Raw genomic sequence first — 21301 nt, 5'->3', positions numbered from 1 at the left:
TTCAGACGAATTTAGGTCAGATCGGATGAATTCTTTTCTAACCTAATCAACCCAAAATCTGATCGTGTTGATCTGAAGCCGAAAATACCCACCCCTACTATATACGAAGGTTTCTAAAAAAAATTATATAAGAAGAAATTCCTAAAATTTTTAAAAAATATTTCTTTTAAGTTATATATATAAAATACTGGTCACATAAAAATTCTAAAATTTAAATCATTTTCTCTCTATTGTATAATTTGTAAATCTCCATAATTTTTTATTTAAGAAATTTCCATAATTTTTTATTTAAGAAATTTTATTTTAATTAAAACTAAAAATATAAATTTGAATTATGAAACAGGGCGATGTAAAAATTTTGTCAAAAAATAACTTGTGTAAATGTTTAATTGATTTGCATTTTACATAAATGGTTTCATTAGAAATTTTGAAGGGTGTCAACAGGTGTACTATTAACCAAACCCTAAACGCAACCATTTTAGGCCCGTTTTCACAAGTTCTGCTCTCTTCTCTCCATTTCTCTTCGCAAGCTCTCGAAAGTTATTTTCTCCTCAAATACTTAAACTGAAAGCTCTGAAGCTCTCCTTATTCGACTGCTTTGAATCTGTTTAGGTAAAAGAAACTTTTACTTTTCTTAGGGTTTTGTTGGGTTTTTGGCATATTGAATGATGGCAAATTATTTGTTCACACTGGTGTTCTTATCTTATTTTGCCAGATTGTTGCAAACCTGACACAGTGTTGAAACGAGCAAGTCATGGTTGCCACTGTGTGTATACTATAAAGCTCGACCTTGTACTTTTAAATGTATCACAAAACCCAAATTGGAATCTTTTTCTAGAAGAATTAGCATCGCAGCTTGGTTTGCGAGTTTCTCAAATTGAGCTGATCAACTTTTATGTACTTAGCTTGTCACAATTAAACATATCAATGGACATTACTCCACATACGGGAATCAGTTTTTCTGCCAGTGATGCTGCTGCAATAAATTTTTCTCTTACCACACATAAGGTTCATTTCGACTCTACATTAGTGGGTGACTACAAGCTCCTTAATTTTACCTGGTTTGAGCCTCCTGCTCCATCTCAGGGTAAGATTTCACTCTGATCATTCATCAGGAAGAAGCATGGTTGATATTGCAAGACTTTTTGTAATGTGCTGACAGACACTTGTATTTGATGAATTGTTATTATTATTCCGCTGATAACTCTCTGTGTGTTACTTGTAAATTATAGGTGGATTTTTATTTATGTTAATCTTGTTTTACTTATATTGATGAACCATGGTAAAGCTTTTCATCTCGTTTTGCAGCTCCTCTTGCTAGTTCACCACCTATGAAAGCACCAACACATCGAGCATCCCCTTCTTTGCCATCCAGTACCTCAAATAAAGGGAAACATTCAAATTTGATTCTTTTATTTGGTATTGGTACTGGCCTACTGATCACTGCCATCATATCTGTGCTTATTATTTGTTCTTGTGCATTCCGTAGAAGGAACAGTAAAGCCTCCCCTAAAGAAACTGGTATGTGTCTTAAATACAGGTCCATGCATTTTTGTGCTTTCTCTATGGTCTAATCTATGTGTTATCTCTCTGGTTATTTTGTTGATAGTTTTTACTAGACTTGCTAAAACGGGTCGTTAGGTCATGCTCGTATTGTGTTAAATTTAAGTTGACCCAAACATGACCTATTTAATAATCGTGACAAAATATTGAGACCTTAACTCGACACATAAAATAAATAGGTTTCGCAATAACTTGCTTAATATCTATATATTTCACAATATACATGTATGTGTGTGTGTGTACGTATATACACATATATATGTATATATATATGTTTACCAATTTTTTACGCATTTACACTTACACTATTGAAGTTCTAAATCTGTTTAGAATTTTATATGTGAAACATCACATATATTTTCACACCACAACACCCCCCCCCCCAAAAAAAAATTGAAGAAGAAGAAGAGAGAATTATGTTCAATATTTGAGTTTTAATAAGAATCTACAAATTGATTTAGAATAGAAAATATAGTCATGTTAATAATCGGGTAAATGGGGCAATAACTTTAACCCTAACTTGACATGAAAAAAAAAAAGAAAATTGTATTGACCCGAATCCGGCTGATTTAATAATCGTGTTAAATTTGATAACTCAAACTCATTTATTTGCATTGTACTTGTGTCAGGTAATCGGATCGTGTCAAATTTTGCGAACTCTAGTTTTTAATGCACAACATATAATTTTGAGCAGAAATGAAAGCATGGACTAACTTTTTATAGCTACTCTCTGTAGTATGTTGTGGAGAAAAAATGGATAATAAGATAAATCATTGACTATATAATTTAGTAAAACTCTCACTTTACAGCTATATAAAATGGGTTGCCAAAGATTCTTCTTTCGTATTCGTTATCAAAACTATGTATTTATTGTAGCCTCGGGAAAGAAAAGCCTCATACCAGCCATCCCTCTAATATTGAACAAAATTATTCGATTATGTAACATATTTAGAAAATGCTAGAAACATAGAAAATGGGACAAGTATTGCTCTGGATTTCAGTATGCAGCAAAATTTTCGCCTACTTGAACAAATACAAATTAAATACTGCCTTTATCATTCATTTCTGTAGCATCTCACAAAGTTCTGGTCGACTCTAGAAAATTTTGACTTTTCGCTGTTAATTCTCCATGATATATTACATTTTGACATTTATAAGCCTAAGAACACTTCATCAGCTGATGAGAGGATTTTATTGTTTGCTATGAAAGAGAAATTGTATGTAATTCCAAACTAGAAAGATCATCCCCGCCCGTGAACAAGGAATTGGTTGATATTGCATAAGCCTATCATGAGTTTAATAACTTATCTTGTAGTTTGCTGCTTGTAAACTGCATCAAGGGGAATTGGGTATGTTTAGCAACCATTTTGAAACATTAAGTTATCCTTACAGACAAGAGTAGCAATTTACAAAGTAGGACTTGTTAGAGTTCAAATGTTTCATAACAATCAATTTCATACTTGTTTATTCATTTTATTCTCTTGTTTCTCTTCCAGCAAAGCCACGACTCTTACTATTGCTTTTCGTTTTAAGTACCGTTTCGATCGGTTGGGTCAACTCGCATGAAGAGTCGGGTAAGTGGAGTTGCGAGTCCGACTCTGAGATCCGAGTCCTGGCCGAGTTTAAGCCTGGACTCATCACACTCGATGGCCACGCCGATGATTGGGAAGACATTGATGGCTCTGAGTTCTCCCTCCTCCCTGCTCTTGACCCTCACGCTGAGCACGAGTACAAAGGCGGAAAAATGAACGTTAAGGTATGCTTTTCAGTTTTATTCAAATCAAATTGATTTTGAGCTGACTTAAAAAATCTAATTTTGGTAGACCTTTTTTGCCTGGTTATTGCAGGCTTTGCATGATGGGCATGATGTATACTTCTTATTGCAAGTGGACGGGGAATATGTGTATTCTAAAGGGTGAGTTTTGATTTGGAAAATGAAAATATTACTGATGGTTCATATTCAATAGTGAACAATATTTATTTTTTTGATGTGTTTGATCCGTCTGAGCTGGTACTTGCTGCCATATAATCTGCTTTTAGTTTGATTTATTTCCCATGTTTGGTACCGGTGACAAATTTTACCTGGCATATGGGTACACGTTTGTTCTCTAAATGGATACTTTCGTGACATCATTGTCAAGATGCATATAAATTTTGATTGGGGGAAATTAACTTTATATGCACTATTTTGTTGGCATTTGGTTATCAAGATCACATCCAAATCCTTATCCTCCCTTGTTTTGGTTGTGTGAATTTTAATTGTCATTCTATGCTTTTGGTGTTGTTCTATGGAAATGAAAAATTAATTTGGCAACTTTGCCAATGGTTTGGCTTTTCTTGAAATGGATTTCTTTTTCATAATGCAGTGAAAACACCAGATGTCCATCCATTGCGCTCATGTTTCAAATAGGTGAAGATGCCACCTATCACAATGTAAGTTATCCTACTGATTTCGGTGCCATGGCTACCTTCTTCTTTTACAATGTCTACCGCAATTATCGTCTTGCACTTTGCATTGGATAAAAATTGTGAGAATTTATGTGTTGTTAGATGGGTGGTTGTAAAGAAGGAATTGGCTCTTGCACCAGCAAGACTTGCAAAGGTCATGAAGTTGACATTATGCATTTCTCAATTGGAAGTGCTATTCCTGGACGACTCTATGGCGGCAACCCTGTAGATAATAGTGAAGGAAATGGAGGTGACAGGTGAAGTACAACTATAGAAGTGTAGTACAACTTAATTCTTGACATTTAGGACATACAGTCATATGCTTTGCTGGTGCCAGCATATGCACTTTACTTGTTTTCTAATCATTTTTTCCCCTTTTTCTGCTGAGCAGATTTGGTCATCTGGTTGATGTTTACGCTTGGACCCCTCACTGTAGGTACCTTGATGGAATGGGCCCTTCAGGTATAAAATTAAACCATTTTAGATCCTTTATTAGCCACAAATGAAATATATATACAATTACATGACTAGAAGAGATAAGAATTTTCTTAAAAAAGAAACATAAAGTGGGATAAGCCATAAGGCACTAAAGAAAGTGACTGCCAAGAACACAATCATCAAGCTGGCATTGAATGCTCAACTTTCCTCCCAAGTCAAATATTAGTTTTTTAGCTTTTGTGAGATACTCTATTTCATACTTTCCTAATGTTGGCACCCACCTTGAAGAGATTTTAAAAAATATTGAAATGCAAATCACTTATCTCATGGTGTATAAGGATCTCCAAGGACAGCCTCATTTATTTTTTATCCATTTGACAATGTTCAACTATTATTAAATGAGAATACGAATATCTGTCTTCCACTACACCCACGTGAAGGCTTCATGGTTTTGCCTAGTTGTCTTCCTTTTAATTTTCAGCAATTATCTTTTACTCTCTGTCACTACGCTTCTTTTGGCTTTTTCTTTTCTTGTACGGCCTTTACAGAAATCAAAGCCCTCATTTACTCTCTGTTGTTAATGTATTTCCTTCTTGTTTTAGCCCTCAACTTATATCCTTTTCTTCCTAATCATAATATAATTGCTGCAGATATCTTTTTTACCCCCACACACCAAGATAGCAAATGCTACAGCTCCTATTCTAATTTGTACAAATTGTTTTTACTCATCATGCATCAAGCTATCAAATGCCTCTTCACATTTAAGATGTAGAATGATCTGATTTAGGATAAAACCCTTTTATGTTTATATTTGGCCCTTTTTTCTGCATAAAATTGATCCACAAGCAATATCAGATACTTTTTGAAGGTTTGACCAATGGCTGAAGCTATGCTCTCTAGAAAGGATTCAGCAACTGTTGAAGTTACAGATAAGCAATGCAACTCGAATGAGATTTAGAAACAGTTGTTCCTTAGAGAAAAGCACACAATGTTTAGTAACTTGTCAATTTGCTATGTTTAATTTTTTCTTGTGCATTGGATCAATTGAAACTGGCATTTCTAAGAGATGTACTTTTCTAATATATATGGAGTAACTTATTGCATTTCAGTCATCAAAACTTCTAGCAAGCTAGGGATGGCAATGGGGCGGATATGGGTTGGATCTACTATGCTCTATATCCAGATCCATAATAAAAATTAAAATCCGTATCTGCTCCAGATCCGTTATGAATCCATATTTTTCGCTCCATATCCAGATCCAAAAGAAAAATATCTATATCTGCTCCAAATCCAAAAAAAAATAAAATCCAAATATACTCTAGATCCGTCATGAATTCTAAAACTCAGCAATAAAAAAGTAATAATTTTTTAGAATGAAAATTAAAGGCTAAAATGTTTTAATAACAAATAAATTATATAATTTATCTCAAAATATAATAAATATTGTAGTTTATACTTTTATACCAAAACAACAAATAAAAAATATAATAAAATATTCTTCAAAAGTAATTGCAGGAGTAAGATCAATCTAATATTCTATTGTCTCCTTCATCATTCTAATATCCACACACACCCACCCTCATTCTTACAACATTAGATAATGACATATAAATTAAATATGATTTATATTCAGTGTTTTATTATTTTTATTATGGTCATATTTGACTAAATATATGAATAACTATATTCCTTAAAAATTATTTGGCCAATATAGTAAAATAAATTGTCAAGTTGTATTACTTGGCTTACAATTTGAATATTGCATGTACATGCTTTGGGGCTAGCTGACCTTTAAATTTACAAAACTAACCTTTAAGTTTTAAGAGTTTAAATGCATGAGAAATACTACTAATATGCTATGAAATGTAGTAAAAAAGGAAAAACAGAGAGACAAAGCTATAGAACTTTTCCTTATTATTCTTATTCAAAACACAGTGATCGGTAGAAATAAGGAAAACTAGAGAGCAATTCTAGGACTAATTTTTAGGACCATAAAATTAGAGTGTATCTACTTTCCTGATTTATGGTATTTTTCAATTTTATTCAAATAACAAGAAAATAGCTAAGAATCCCTAAATTATCGACACTCCCCCTCAAGTTGGCGCAAAGATATCAATCATGCCCAACTTGCTAACTTGAAGTTCAAATGGCTGTCTCATCAAGCTCTTGGTGAAGACATCTGCAAGCTGCTTCACAGTGGGAACAAAAAGAGTACAAATTATCCCTTCGTCAAGCTTCTCTTTTATAAAATGTCTATCAATCTCAACATGCTTTGTCCTGTCATGTAACACCGGATTATGGGCTATACTAATAGCTGATTTATTATCACAGTACAGCCTCATAGGGAGACTAAATGGCTGTTTAAGTTCTTCTAGAACCCGTTTTAAGCAAAGTACTTCACACACTCCTTGAGCCATTGAACGAAATTCAACTTCTGCACTACTTCTAGCAACAACACTTTGCTTTTTGCTCCTCCAAGTAACTAGATTACCCCATATAAAAGTGCAGTATCCGGATGTTGATCTTCTGTCAGTGATTGAACCTGCCCAATCTGCATCGGTATAAACTTCAATTCCTCTTTGCTGATTTTTACCAAAAAACAGACCTTTCCCTGGAGTTGCTTTCAAATAACGAAAAATTCGAAACACGGCTTCAAAATGTTCCTCACAAGGAGAATGCATAAATTGACTTACCATACTTACAGCAAAAGCTATATCAGGTCGAGTATGAGACAAATAAATCAACTTCCCAACTAACCTTTGATATCTGCATGCATTCACATGAACTCCTTTTTTCACTTCTCCAAGCTTCACATTTGCTTCAATTGGAGTATCAGTTGGCTTACACCCACTCATACCAGTTTCTTTCAAGAGATCCAAGGTATACTTTCTTTGTGATACCACTATACCTTCTTTTGATCTTGCAATTTCCATTCCCAAGAAATATCTTAATTGCCCCAAATCCTTTATCTCAAACTCCTTAGCTAAACATTGCTTTAATCGGTTCATTTCATCTGTATCATCTCCTGTCAGAATTATATCATCTACATAAACGATTAAAACCGAGAGCTTGTCTTTGGTGGAGACTTTTGTAAAGAGAGTATGATCTGCTTGTCCTTGACTATAGCCCTGGCTCTTCACAAATTTTGTAAACCTTTCAAACCAGGCTCTAGGTGACTGCTTTAGACCATATAATGATCTTTTAAGTCTACATACTTTGGATCCAAACTTCTTAGTAAAACCCAGTGGAGGCTCCATGTAGACTTCCTCTTCAAGATCACTATTGAGGAAAGCATTCTTTACATCTAATTGATTTAAAGACTAGTCAAGATTTGCAGCAACTGACAAAAGAACACGAATAGTGTTTAGTTTAGCCACTGGAGAGAAAGTTTCAGAATAATCTATTCCATAAGTTTGTGTATAGCCTTTCGCTACCAGTCAAGCCTTGTATCGTTCTAAGGACCCATCAGAGTTATATTTCACAGTGAATACCCATTTACAACCAACAACACCTTTTCTTTGTGGTAGATCAACTTTTTCCCAAGTAGCATTCTTCTCCAGAGCTCTCATCTCCTCAAAAATAGCTTCCCTCCATTCAGGAACCTTTAGAGCTTCCTGTACATTATTTGGAATAACCACTCTAGAGACTTGTGAAATAAAGGCACGAAAGGAAGGGGTCACATTTTTATAAGAAATAAAGTTGGATAAAGGATGTTTAGTACAAGACCTAACACCTTTCCTAAGAGCAATAGGAAGATCATTTTTATTTGAGGAATTTAACTCAAAATTACTTGGAGGATTCTTGTCAGAATTTTCATGATCCAACCTCTGGTCAGATTCTTGGTGATGCTGTAGGACAATGTTCCTCTTCTTTTTTTGTTCTAGGTACTCCTTTGAATACACAAGACCTTTATACCGTTTCGTGCAAATCTCTGACATTCCAGAATTTTGGTTATGTGATGGCATTAACGGAGGTTGTCTAGAATTTTCAACAGTTGATTCATTTGGATTCCCTTTCTCATTTTCTTTCGACAAAACATCATTATTAATACAATCAAATTCAATGTTTAAGTCAGAATCATTTAAGCACATATCATTTTCACTATTGTTTTTCTCCCCTTGAAAATGAAAATTGTGAGAATATGATTGTCCTTCGAAGAAAGTGACATCCATGGAAACAAACATTTTTTTCAAAACTGGATCAAAGCATTTATAACCTTTTTGATTTGTAGGATAGCCTGCAAAAATGCATTTATGTGCCTTTGGATCGAATTTTGTTCTTCTAGAGTCATGGTTATGAACAAAAGTAATACTGCCAAAAATTTTTAATGGAATACTTGTTATTAACCTTGAAGCTAGAAAACATTCATTGAAAAGATTTATTGGTGTCTTAAACCCTAAAGTTCTTGTAGGCATTCTATTTATCAAAAATAATGATGTTTAGCTAATTCACAAACTTCACATTGAAAACTGAAAGCATTTTTATTCATGAATAATTTGGGTAATAACTGCTTTAAATATTGAAAACTTGGATGTCCTAACCGAAAATGCCATAACATAATCTCATTGTTACTGGAAATAGAAATAGAATTGAAACAAGTCTGCTGGTCTTGCCTTCCAAAGTTTGAACCATTATTAAAGAGGTAGAGGCCACCGTCTTGTCTAGCATCCCCAATTGTCTTCCCCGAGGTTAAATCTTGAAATTTACAATGAGAGGACCAAAAATTAATTTTACAATTATGATCACGAGTTAATTTACTGACTGACAAGAGATTATAGGACAAATGAGGAACATGAAGAACATCTTTCAAAGTAAGAAGAGGAGAAATAATAATTTTTCCTTTCCCTGCAACAGTTGCAAAGGAACCATCTGCTATTTTGACCTTTTGATTTCCTGCACAAGGTGAATAAGAAGAAAACAACTGCGAGGACCGAGTCATATGATCAGTTGCTCCATAATCTAATATCCAGGAGGTGTTTGGATTGATACAGGTAAAGGCTGTGGTGAAAATATTACCTGATTGGGCTAAAGAACAAGATGAACTAGAATTTCCTACGGATTGGGATTGAAACATCTTGTACAGGTGCTCCATTTGTTCCTTAGTAAAAGAAAGAGATTCTGAGGATGACTGCTGCTCTGGATTAGTGGTGCTAACCTGAAAAGCACGATTATCTCCTGCTGGCCGAGCATCGTCACCTGATTTCTTCTTCCAATTTGCAGGTTTTCCATGGAGTTTCCAACAACTTTCTCGTGTATGCCACGGTTTCCGACAATGATCACACCATGGCCTTTGTTTGCCTCCTCGTCTATCTCCTTGTTGCTCATAACCACGAGCTACAAGGGCTGAACCATCAAGATCAGTCTTTGGTTCCTCTACTCGCTTTAACATCACACGTCTCCGAGCTTCCTCGCGACGAACCTCTGAAAAAACTTATCTAATAGAGGGCAGAGGTTTTCGCCCCAAAACTTGTCCTCGAACCTCATCAAGGTCTATATTTAGTCCTGCCAGAAATACAAACACTCGACTTTGCTCAACTTTTTTCTTGTATCGAGCGCTATCATTTGGACTCTCCCATACCTCAACTTCAAACATATCCAATTCCTGCCACAAAATCATCATGTCATTATAATATGCAGTTACATCTCTATCACCTTGTTGCGTCCTCCACATCCGAGTGTTTATTTCATATAATTGAGAATGATTCTCTAGGTCTAAGTATGTCTCTCTAACAGCCTCCCAAACATCACAAGCAGTTGGCAAAAACAAGAATGGCTTTCCCAAAGTAGGGTCCATGGAATTAATAAGCCAGGCGGTAACCATTGAATTTTTTAATCGCCATTGTAGGAATTTTGGGCCATCAGCAGCTGGAGGTTGAATTTCTCCATTTAAATATCCAAGTTTGCCTTTGCCATCAATCACCAAACACACAAACTGCGACCACTCTAAATAATTTTTACCATTTAACTTGTGAATGGTTATTTGTAAGGTATTTTCACTAACAGGCACAATTGGGGATGGCTGGGAAATCCCTTCAGAGGATGTCGCAGTGCTGTTAGCGTCGGAGGAAGCCGAATTAGAGCCAACCATGGCTGCTTTGTAGTTCATGGCCGAACCCTAAAGCTCTGATACCATGTAGTAAAAAAGGAAAAACAGAGAGACAAAGCTATAGAACTTTTCCTTATTATTCTTATTCAAAACACAGTGATCGGTAGAAATAAATAGGAAAACTAGAGAGCAATTCTAGGACTAATTTTTAGGACCATAAAATCAGAGTGTATCTACTTTCCTGATTTATGGTATTTTCCTATTTTATTCAAATAACAAGAAAATAGCTAAGAATCCCTAAATTATCGACACTATGAATAAAATTTATTATCATTATAATTCTACAATTGTTAAGAGACTTTTAAAATAAAATAAAATTAAATTAAAAGATAGGTGGATATGCATATGGATTTAGATATTAGGATAGATCTAGACCTGCTCCAGATCCGTCTTAAATCCGCACATCAATATCCAAATCCGATTCAAATTCATTTTAAACCGATCTAAATCCAATCCGATTGCATTTGGATCATGTGGATCTTGGATCAGATCCAATCCATTGCCATCCCTATAGCAAGTTGAACAGGAAGTGCCTTTTCTCTTTTAAGTAAACAGCAATATGTGGTTTCATGTTATTAACTTTTCATTTTCCTTGCCATGTTAACTTCGTCAACAAGTAGTTTTATACAAAATCTCAAGCTGATCTGAATTGACATCAAATATTCAAATAATAATGTTTCCTTGGTTAGCCTGGAGAAAGAAATCTTTTCTATATGTTCTGTTGTGAGAAACAAGGAAATCTATCTCTCCACTATAATTCTTGTTTTCATAATCTGCATAACGTTCTTCTTTTATTATCTTCTTGTCTGCATGGAGTTTAAATGATTTATACAAATCATTCCACTTGAGAGTTGGTCTTATCCATTGTCAGGGAATGATTCTAGTGCACAAAATGATTGGAAAGGGGCTTGGTGGCACAGCAGCTTCAGTGTTCATTCAGGTTGTTATACTTTTGTTTTGGATTTGACATTTAAATTCCGTTTTTGATGTATGTTTATAGTTGGATAATCAACACAGGCCATCAACGGCTTGCCTATAGTTGGATAATCAACACAGGCCATCAACTGCTTGCCTAAGGCAGGACCCTTTTAAGTGCTAGTAAAATTGGATGGTCTCTTTGCATGACATCAACACACCTATATATTTTACCCCTAGCAATAGAGTAGTAATAGTAATATATTAAGGCTCCATTTGGTATAACTTTTCAAATAGAACTTCTTCAAATAGATCTTCTACCAGTGAAGCTTGTACTAGTAGAGTTTTTAACAAAATTTTTTTTATTATTTAGTTGTCAATGAGAGCTACTTTTTTAATTATTTTTTTAAGTTGTGAAAATACTTCAATGGGGAATTTTTTTAAAGTTAAGTTATGAAACGAATTAAATAAAATTGTGAAATAATATAAGGGTATTTGAGACAAATGACTTCTTTAGAAAAGCTCCACAACCTCTACTCTCAAAGAGCGCAAAATTTGGGCCCCCAATAGAGGCAAAATAGCTTTTTTAATCACTAAGAGCTTTACTAAGTTATAGCCAAACGACACAAAATAATTTTGAAAAGAGCTTTTGACATTAAAAAGGCTCTTTTAGCTAGTAGAGAGGTCATACCAAACGAGGACTTAAACTGTGTTGTTTATTGCTTTTTAGGCAGAGCGATGGTACCTTACATTTGCTGTAGGTTGACAAGCCAGTGGCTGAATTTAATAAGATAATGAAATTACTTTGATTCATTATGACCTTTTTCCATGATACACATACTGTTCATACTTCAGGGAAAGCACACTTTGCTTTTCAACTTAGCATGGTGTATTGAGTTCAAATTTTTAACCTTGCGTTTCATCTTTTTTATTTTTATTGTTTTTTTTTTTTTTGGTGAGTTCTTAGTCTCTGTCATATTTTCATTTTTCTACTCTCTAGAATAATACTCAAGCTTTGCCTCCACAGGTTTCGTGGAAGAGGACAGTCCATATGCATCAGGTGGTCAAAAGGGCACATACTATTTTGAATTCTCAAGGCCTTTGAGAACCATGGATCACATCCAGCAGGTTGGATACTCATCTGTTGCATTCAACATTTTGAGCTACCTAGGATTCTGTGAAAAGAAACTTTAAGCCTAACTCGTATACTCATCCAAGACTTTTAAAGCATTTGTATAGCTTTCTGGTAGATCTTGTTGGTTTCAAAGAATATAGATAATAGATTTTAACAGTAATCAGTAAGACTGCCTTGATGTTGTTCAGAATTCATAGCAACTAACTCCTACTTTTAACCTAAGAATGTGATTAAAAAATGCTGCGCAACTTGAACATGGAACTTTTGCTGTCTCAAATGGACCTGTGGCTTCATTTAGTGTAAATAATTTCCACGATGGAAACAAGGCTTACATTGCCAAGAAAATATTTAATGAAGTTATTTTCATGTGATCATTCTGCAGTATAATCTAAAAGTTTTTAGTAAAGAAATTACCTTGTCATGCTTTTGTCTAAACGATTTGGCTTCTGTTATTGGCAGGATGTGCAGTTTAAAATCGGTGAATCAAGCAAACTGTCTGTTGCATTCTGGTATCCGGTTGACAGGAATCCATGGCATGGATCTGGGCACTATACTATTAACTGCGATTGGGTACCGTTGGATATTTCCTCCGGAAGTTCACTGTTAACTAAGTCAGCCCCAGGTAGCTCAGGTGGTAGTACAGCTAGTGTCTTTGCCCTTCTACTCTCAGTAGTCTCATTGTGTGTTTCTGTTTTTGTGGGGTATCGTGTTATCAAACCAAATAGTGTCCCTTTTACACCTATGGAAAACCTTTAGGATGATGGTCATATTGGGTTGTAAGGAGTGTACTATAATTTGTTTGTGCAGTACTCACACTTCACAGGATTGTACTTCAGTTCCTTCCACTTTATTCCATTTTTTATTGAGATTCTGTTGTCAACTTTATCGCCACTTTGTTTAGTGGGTTTTAGCACTTTCTTGATACTAACTGATTTAACATTCATTTGTCCTGAGACGTCTGTTTCATGATTCCATCCTCTTGGTTATGTGACGGATCAAGGAGCCATGAAGCAAGAGTGCGACCTGTTTACAGTTTCAACCTGAACGTCGTAAGATATACAAAATGCTTTGTATTGTCGTGTGTATTGGTCTAAAACAACCAACACTCCAGGATTTATAACTCATGGTATTGGGCCCGCCGTCTGCAAGCTCCAACCCAGACCAATGAAAAAGGGCCAGGCCGATCCCCTCATCTGTTTATTTCCTTGAGAAGTGCCCTTCACAAGCCTTTAAAGTCCTTATAAAATTCCACGTTTTGTAATCACAGTTCTATGTTAGATAAAATTATTTAGAAGGACAAATATGAATTTACCAAATTAAAATATTTTCTGCACTTACAACTATAACAAACAAATGTAAGTTATTTAAATTATACATTATTATATATATAATTTTATATTAAATAGAATAAATAAAATTGTTTAAATAATAAATTGATATTTTCCAAGAATTAACAAAAAAAAAGGGTGTATTGCTAATCTCATAATTTTATGATTAAAATTTAAATTTAGTCTATTAGAGCAATCCAAATAAACATGGGATTAATATTCGATGCAGCTATTTGCACTTTAAATTTTTTTTAATACTTTACTATTCTATACATTCATCTACTAAATTTAAAAAAATTAAGTTTTATTTAGTGCACTTTTTAAATTAAAAAAATTCGTTACTTTTAAATCATTTAAATTAATTATCTTTATTTAATCAAAACATCAATAAAATTATTCTTTTTTTAAAAGGACATATATATACTTACAGCAATAGTCAAGTTAAATTGTAAACAAATTCTTTAATTAATTTAGTTTTAATTAGTTTTCAATTAATTTAATGAATTTGTTAAGCACCCAAAATATAGCTGGGAGAAAAAGGACAAAGAAGAAGTGGAATAGGTTTAAGAAATATTTATTTATTTATTTATTTTTAAATCAAAAAGAAAAAAAGATGAACATGTTTTTTTTACTGTACTTTTATTATATTTTTTGAAAAGTTAAAAGGATCACAAGGTTCTTATTAAAACGTTTGAAAATATTTATTTTTTCTTTGTTCAACCGAGCGTTGTTTAAAATGTTGGAAATAATTTTTTTATGATTTAAAGCATAATAATTATTTGTTATTAACTCATAATAAATTGTTGTTAATAATAATTTACTAGTTTTATAATAAATTATCTTACTAAAATAACAGTATTTAGAATAATTTTTTAAATATAAATAATAATATTTTATTTCAAAAATTAGCCTAAACTCCAAAACAAGCCTAATTTTCTCTTGGCTTCTAAAACCCCAGGTCCCTGTCCCTTAAACCTCTGAGAAACAAGCAAGCTCTTTCAAATTATTTCGAAAGCTTCCGCTGTTTATAGCAATTTACTTAAGAAAAGAAAATTCGCCTTCCCGAAGGATTTTACCATTATAGCAGCCGGATCATTTTCCTCCCCTTTTTTTTTTAACAATAATTTTTTTTTGGTTAACAATAAATTGGTGACCTGCCGAGTCTGCAGGGCTCTTAAGCTGAGAATTGGCACTGAGAATTCAGCCGACATTTATTAGTGAACCAATAGAAGCTTCAAATTGTTGGAGAATTAATTTATGCTCTGAATGGCTTCCGATGGAAGCAAGCGGTCTCAAGTTTCATCAGTTCCGCCTCGAAAACTCAACGTGCAGAAATTTGCGGAGGCTAGAGCTTCTGAGATGGAGAGTCTTCACTCAATTGTATCAAATCGTTTAGACAACAATTTTCGGTCTCGTAGAAACAAGAGAAGGAGAACCTCTGCCTATAACAATCAAATCACCAGGAAGAGATCAAAGAAGCGGCGGAAATTTGGAGCAACTGATAAAGCCAATGCCTTGGATGGTGAGAAAGATCAGACGAAGGTTCCACGTCGAATTCGTAGAAGCATAGAGCTTAAGAAGAATCCCGAAAGTGGGTTCCCTGTTTCTGGAGATGATACAAAGCGTCTCAGAACTCATGTTTGGCATGCTAAGCGGTTTACTATGAGAAAGTTGTGGGGTTTTTATCTTCCTCTTGGTTTGCAGGGCAGGTATTGTTAGATTATTGCTGCAATTGCTAAATTCTGTGAAGAAAAATGAATTCCTTACTTGGATGTTTAAGATTAATATGTGCTTACTTTTACCATTTTATTTCTTGTTCATATGTGAGGAAGAATTTATGTGTTTTTCATCCGGTATTTATTGAATAATTTGAGTTTGTGGTATGCAGAGGAAGGGGTAGTAGGGCTTTGTTGAAGTGGGTCAAAGAAGGAGTTGTTGTACATGATGCAAGCTATTACAATGCTGTTCAATTGGAGGGTCCAGAGGCAGGCATTTCCTTTTTTCCTTGTAAATTTTGTTTATCTTAAAATTTTTCCCATTCTATGTGACATTGTTTGATTGAGGAATCTTTTCTTTAATTGATTGTAACAAATGATTACTTTAGCTTTCACTAGCCTCACTAGATTATTAGTCTAAATTTGTTTTCATGTTCTATGCTTTCCAGGATTCGTTACTGTCTATCCTACAGATGGTACTGGTGCCTTCCCCATCATCTGAATCCGGAGATAGTTTTCATTCTGTTCTATCTGGTGCTGTTTATGAAAGTGCTATGGTAAGTCAACCTGTATCACCCTTTTTTATGAATCATAAGAATGGATATGGATATCTGATAATTTTTCTTTATATATTTGATTCTTTTTTCAGCTTTATCATTTTGGAGTACCTTTTTCTCAGCCTATTGCTCCAGTGACCTATATGTGGAAACCTTTGGACAAGCAGGATCGAGAAGAGGATGGTAATTTCAATACTTCTGTTGGAGGTAATGGGTCATGCGAAACTGAGTGTCATTCACACTATCGCCAACTTTGGTTATGGATTCATGCTTCAGCTTTTGGTGAGGGATTTGGTGCTCTAAAATTAGCCTGTCAGAAACAGGTAAAGCACATGTAGCTGGTTTTTGTTAGAACATCTATATAGCAAATTTTATTGACGATACACTAGTTCTTCTTTAGCAGGCTTGACCTCCCTACCTCAAATTTGTGGTCGTTTGGGAAGCCTTTCTGATATGATTTTGAGCCGCCTGTTGAAATGAAATATTTTCATTTAATCTAACTGTAGATTAAATGAAAATTTCTTGTAATTTATTATTTACTCACGATAAATTTTGTTGTATGTTTAATGTCTTATAATCTAGGTGAATGAGACCGGCACTTTGATTAATTGTTTTTCACTCGAGGGTCAACTTGCAAAACTGGAAGTTATTGGATCAAAGGCATTTCAACTTCTTCAAAAGATATTGCAACCAGTTAATAGGTTAGTTTCTTTTATGTAAATTTGATCATTTTAAGTAAGTCTTTAAGATTGACTATATCCTGTTGATTGGCTCTGCAGTACTTCAAAGAATTCTCGGCAACTGAAGAAATGTTCTATGTTGGAGGCTCAGGATGATTCCCAAACCAAAATATGTTCTACCCTTGAGGATGAAGAACAAATTTCTTCTTGTGCGATTTTGCCTCTAACAGTAAATGATCCTCGTGTATTTCCTGATAAAAGGATTGAAGATGTTCCAGAGTCCGCTTCTACATTGACACTCAATGATGAACTAGATCATGAAATGAAAAAGCAGGTTGCACTACTAGGAATTTCGGAGAAGAGAGAAGAGTTGCTCTCTTCATCATGTTCAAAATTTGAAGGTAGTGGCATTGTCAATGACAAAAGTTTGTGGGATGCTAGCTGTGGAATAAGCCCCCCCATGGAAGAAAATGAACTTTGCATGGAAAAACATCAGACGCGTATGGATTACCTTTGCCTTGATGATCCAAAATCAGGGAAACGGAAGACTTCAAACGAGGTGCAGTGCTTGAGATCTTGTCCTGTTCTGCTTCTGAGAAATAATGATAAAAGGGGCTCACTTATGGGGTAATATATATTTTCTTTTTAATTCTTCTGTTAGTCCTCTCATACTTTAGAGTATATCACATGTATTCATCAAAAATAAATTTTCGTATTTTCGATTTGTTGAAGTTCACTTATTGCTTCTGTGCCTTCCATTTTACCCTTCAGTTAATTAAAAAAATATAAAATAAAATTTTTATCTCAGATGGTCCATTATACTCCCAATATGTTGGGCTAGAGTCTTCTGGATATCTATTGTCTCCAAGGGGGTTCGTGCAATAGGTCTGAGGGAGAAACACTGGATTGCATGTAATGTAAGTATGTGCACCCTTAAATTGTAGTTTTGAGCGATTGTGTATTAAAACATTGCATGTAAATGTTCTCTCTTTTGCAGATTGGATCACCATATTTTCCTTCAGATTTTCCAGATTGTAATGCATACTCATGTTCTATGGGGATTGAAGCTGCTGCTGCTGATGAAAAAGCAGAATTACGTCCTGCTAATATAAGACATTTGAGAATTCCCATTCCACCCCCATGGAATATTGTTGGTGTTTCCTTGAAGAATGTAGCAACTGGAGAGCAATATACTGAAATTTCAAGTGCAAAAAACATGGTTGATGATAAGTCTTCATCACATGCAGGATGTGGAAGGAGGGATATGGCATCATTGGTCTGTCAAGGTAATCCATTTGACAGAATTGTAGCAAGGACATCCAGTATGCTGACATACTTCATGAATGAGATCCACGGTGATCATTTGCTGTTATTTCCCCATGTTGCTAGTCAGAAGATGAGTTTTGTGGAGTTAATGAAAAAGCAAAGCAACCTTGATCATAGTCAAAATATGATTAAGCAAATTAATTATAACCAAAAATTATGTTTCCTTAGAGTTCTTCTCCATGCTTACAAGAATGGTGTTTTTGAAGAGGGAGCTGTTGTATGTGTGCCTCAGCTTACTGATATATCATTATGGACTTCGAGGTACTTATTTTCTAACTCTTTATATATATATATATATATATATATACATATATAATTTGAAAGCTATGTGAGCTTGATTTCTTTGAATTTAATGTAGTTAGTGATTTGATGATATGTGCAAGAGACTTTGCTGTTCGAGTGTTTGGAAGTAACTAACTCTTCGGGATTTTCTTATTCCTAGAGCATTATTGAAAGGGAAGAGAAAAAAGACTTGAGTGTTCGGGGACTTTTATTCTTTCCCTCCTAACACTCATCTTCATATGAAACTAGTTATTTGTGTAGTAACTATTCTCCTTGTTTATCCAACACGTTTCTTGTCTCTATGATGCAGTTCTGGAATTAATGAGATTCAACTTCAAATGCCTCAATCTTCTGTGAGATCATATTTCAAAGAACTGTCTTCTGGTAATTGGGAACTCCAGATACCAGAGGATCCAGCTAGTAGGGCTTCTCATAGATGGCCAATTGGTTTTGTCACAACTGGATTTGTTCGAGGGAGGTTAGTGTACATCATTTTGCTTCATTTTGACTTCCCAGACTCTTTGTTTTAATCACACTGTTTTACTCTGCTCATAAAAGCTTAGAATAATAGTTTATTTTATTTGTAGCAAGAAGCCAGTGGCACAGGCTTTCTGCGAGGCAGTTTTGCTAGCTCTTCTTAGGGAGGAGCAATGGAATGAGATGCCAGAAAAGCAGCGGAGGAAAGAGATATATGTTCTTGTTCGAAACTTAAGATCCTCCGCATACAGACTTGCTCTTGCCACTATTGTCCTGGAACAACAAGAAGACGACGTGAATTTCTTGTGAATCTTGCCCTCTTGTGTTTTGCATATTCGTTATACGTGTAGTGAAAGATTAGAGTTAATTTTGCCGTGATTTATTTGTTGTAATGTATTGCGAAATTAGTTCACAAGTTTCTTCACCCAATGGTGTAGAGAGAAATAGCGAGAAGAGTGTTCGATATTGATGGCTAATATGTTAGTTCTTTAGTGCAAGGCTTTGTAATGATAGAACGGAAAGTCTTCTTCCGCTTTTTCTTGATAATTTAAATTATTTGCTTCTTTCCCGACAGTCTGAACTTCATCGCAAGTTTGACACTGCATTGGATGTTTGGTTTACAGTACAGTATGAAATCAAAATTTATTGTAGATCTTGAAAATCCGTGTTACTTTGATACTACAAATCCTATAATAATAATAATAATAATTATTATTATTATTATTATAGGATATTATTATTATTATTGAGGTGGGTCCTATAATTTTGATTTCGATTTTCGACTTTATTTTGCGAAATAAACGTTGTCAATGATTTTGATTTCCCAATCTAAAAATTAAACGCACTATAATAATAATAATTATTATTATTATTATTATTATTGAGGTGGGTCCTATAATTTCGATTTCGATTTTCGACTTTATTTTGCGAAATAAACGTTGTCAATGATTTTGATTTCTCAATCTAAAAATTAAACGCACCATAATAGTAGTTATTTTAAAACTTTTATTATTATTATTATTATTATCATTATTATATTGGATTGGTTGGAATTTTTTTAATTATAAATGTAATTTTCCTTTTCCCTTCATATATATAGATTGAAAATTAAGATGGCCTTAAAAATCCTTTTTCTTAGCCACGTGTTCATTTTCGTTTCAATTATTATCATTGATATTGATATGTATTAAAGTGCAAAAGCATGATTATGGGTATCCATGGTATAATCGTCTAATATAAATATGGATATCCAGTGGTAAACATGAATATTTAATTTTTATTTTAAATTATTAAGCACTGTATAGCATGAAAAACTAGTTAATGTGTTTTACATAAAAAATTATTTATTTATTTATTTAATTTCCTAGGATGATTGATATTAAAAGGTAATTAAAATTATTTTTAATATAGAAACAAAATAATAAATCAAAATTGCATTTATTTTTAGTTTATTTTAAATATAGAAACATTTAAATTATTTTCAAATAAACGAATTATTTGATTTTTTTTTTCATTCTCGAGTTAAGTCAATGAAAGATTTTAATTGTAAACATATGCACTAATGACTATTTAAAATGTTCGGATGGAGTAAAAAATATCAATTTATTTAAATGTGTAATTAAATTTATTCTTTTTATTTAAGGACAAAAACTCAACCAAAAATAAAAATCTTTGTTAAAAAAAAGATTTGGTAGACACATAAGCTAACACTTTATTATTATTGGTAAATTAGTACATTTTTATTACATAATCAAATAATTGATAATATGTTAAATAAATATTATGTTACAAAAATAAAATAAAATATTAACTGCATATAATTAAATTTATTTTCATATTTTATACATTCCATCCATTTGCAATAGTAAAATTTCTTATGTTGGAAATAAAAGATATGAGATTTGAACCATGCTTACATGAATGAGAAGAAATCAGTTGTTGTTAGGTTAAAACAAAAAAAAAATCATATTTACATTTATCATCAATTATGGTTGATAAATGATATACATAGTTTAACTATATATTAAATTAATTAATTAATTGATAGTAAAATGTATTATTTTAAATACTTATATATATTAGTAATTAAAGAATGTAACAATAGTTCAATAGTGTTAAAGAATTTAAAAAGACAAAAAAATGGGTGACATTGGCTGGACCGCAGCTTAGTTGATGGCAGGAGGCAATTTGCCATCTACAGACATATACAAGCCAAAAATACAAAAATGAAAGAAATGTGAAAAGTTGCGACCATAAATTTTTCCACGAGAAAAGCAAGGGGATCCAATTATCCAAAGCTCAAGGGATCAGTAAAAACTGTAAACGTAAGTT

General features: G+C 33.6%; 2 protein-coding genes across 3 annotated transcripts; both read left to right on the top strand.

Annotated features, from left to right (window-relative positions):
• Positions 1-448: 448 nt before the first annotated feature.
• On the top strand, positions 449-13489 carry LOC18046619. Its single transcript, XM_006444464.2, has 11 exons — positions 449-612; positions 716-1087; positions 1309-1521; positions 3060-3319; positions 3411-3478; positions 3930-3996; positions 4114-4268; positions 4403-4473; positions 11427-11495; positions 12498-12598; positions 13065-13489. The coding sequence occupies exons 2-11, from the start codon at positions 928-930 to the stop codon at positions 13359-13361; spliced, it is 1461 nt and encodes a 486-aa protein (XP_006444527.2). The 5' UTR covers positions 449-612; positions 716-927; the 3' UTR covers positions 13362-13489.
• A 1367-nt stretch (positions 13490-14856) lies between these two features.
• On the top strand, positions 14857-19536 carry LOC18046617 (ribonucleases P/MRP protein subunit POP1). Of its 2 annotated transcripts, XM_024189684.1 has the most exons (10): positions 14857-15642; positions 15822-15918; positions 16098-16205; positions 16298-16528; positions 16788-16906; positions 16985-17512; positions 17694-17802; positions 17883-18472; positions 18804-18971; positions 19081-19536. In XM_024189684.1, the coding sequence occupies exons 1-10, from the start codon at positions 15200-15202 to the stop codon at positions 19277-19279; spliced, it is 2592 nt and encodes an 863-aa protein (XP_024045452.1). In that variant the 5' UTR covers positions 14857-15199; the 3' UTR covers positions 19280-19536. The 2 variants fall into 2 exon arrangements, with proteins under 2 accessions (XP_024045452.1, XP_024045453.1); XM_024189685.1 differs by lacking the exon at positions 19081-19536 and having other exon boundaries at positions 18570-18876.
• The last annotated feature ends 1765 nt before the right edge of the window (positions 19537-21301 follow it).

This window comes from Citrus clementina, unplaced genomic scaffold, assembly GCF_000493195.1.
Source record: "Citrus clementina cultivar Clemenules unplaced genomic scaffold, Citrus_clementina_v1.0 scaffold_3, whole genome shotgun sequence".
Taxonomy (NCBI): Eukaryota; Viridiplantae; Streptophyta; class Magnoliopsida; order Sapindales; family Rutaceae; genus Citrus; species Citrus x clementina.
Note: the sequence above shows the minus strand (reverse complement) of the source record. Positions and strands in the feature narration are given on the sequence as shown.

Bases quoted from the DNA above. Each gene is read 5' to 3' on its own strand.
- LOC18046619 (XM_006444464.2), top strand. From the start codon at position 928: ATGGACATTACTCCACATACGGGAATCAGTTTTTCTGCCAGTGATGCT. The intron at 3,479-3,929 runs GTGAGTTTTGAT...TTCATAATGCAG, and splicing joins GAATATGTGTATTCTAAAGG to TGAAAACACCAGATGTCCAT. The intron at 3,997-4,113 runs GTAAGTTATCCT...ATGTGTTGTTAG, and splicing joins AAGATGCCACCTATCACAAT to ATGGGTGGTTGTAAAGAAGG.
- LOC18046617 (XM_024189684.1), top strand. From the start codon at position 15,200: ATGGCTTCCGATGGAAGCAAGCGGTCTCAAGTTTCATCAGTTCCGCCT. The intron at 15,643-15,821 runs GTATTGTTAGAT...TGTGGTATGCAG, and splicing joins CCTCTTGGTTTGCAGGGCAG to AGGAAGGGGTAGTAGGGCTT. The intron at 18,972-19,080 runs GTTAGTGTACAT...TTTTATTTGTAG, and splicing joins ACTGGATTTGTTCGAGGGAG to CAAGAAGCCAGTGGCACAGG.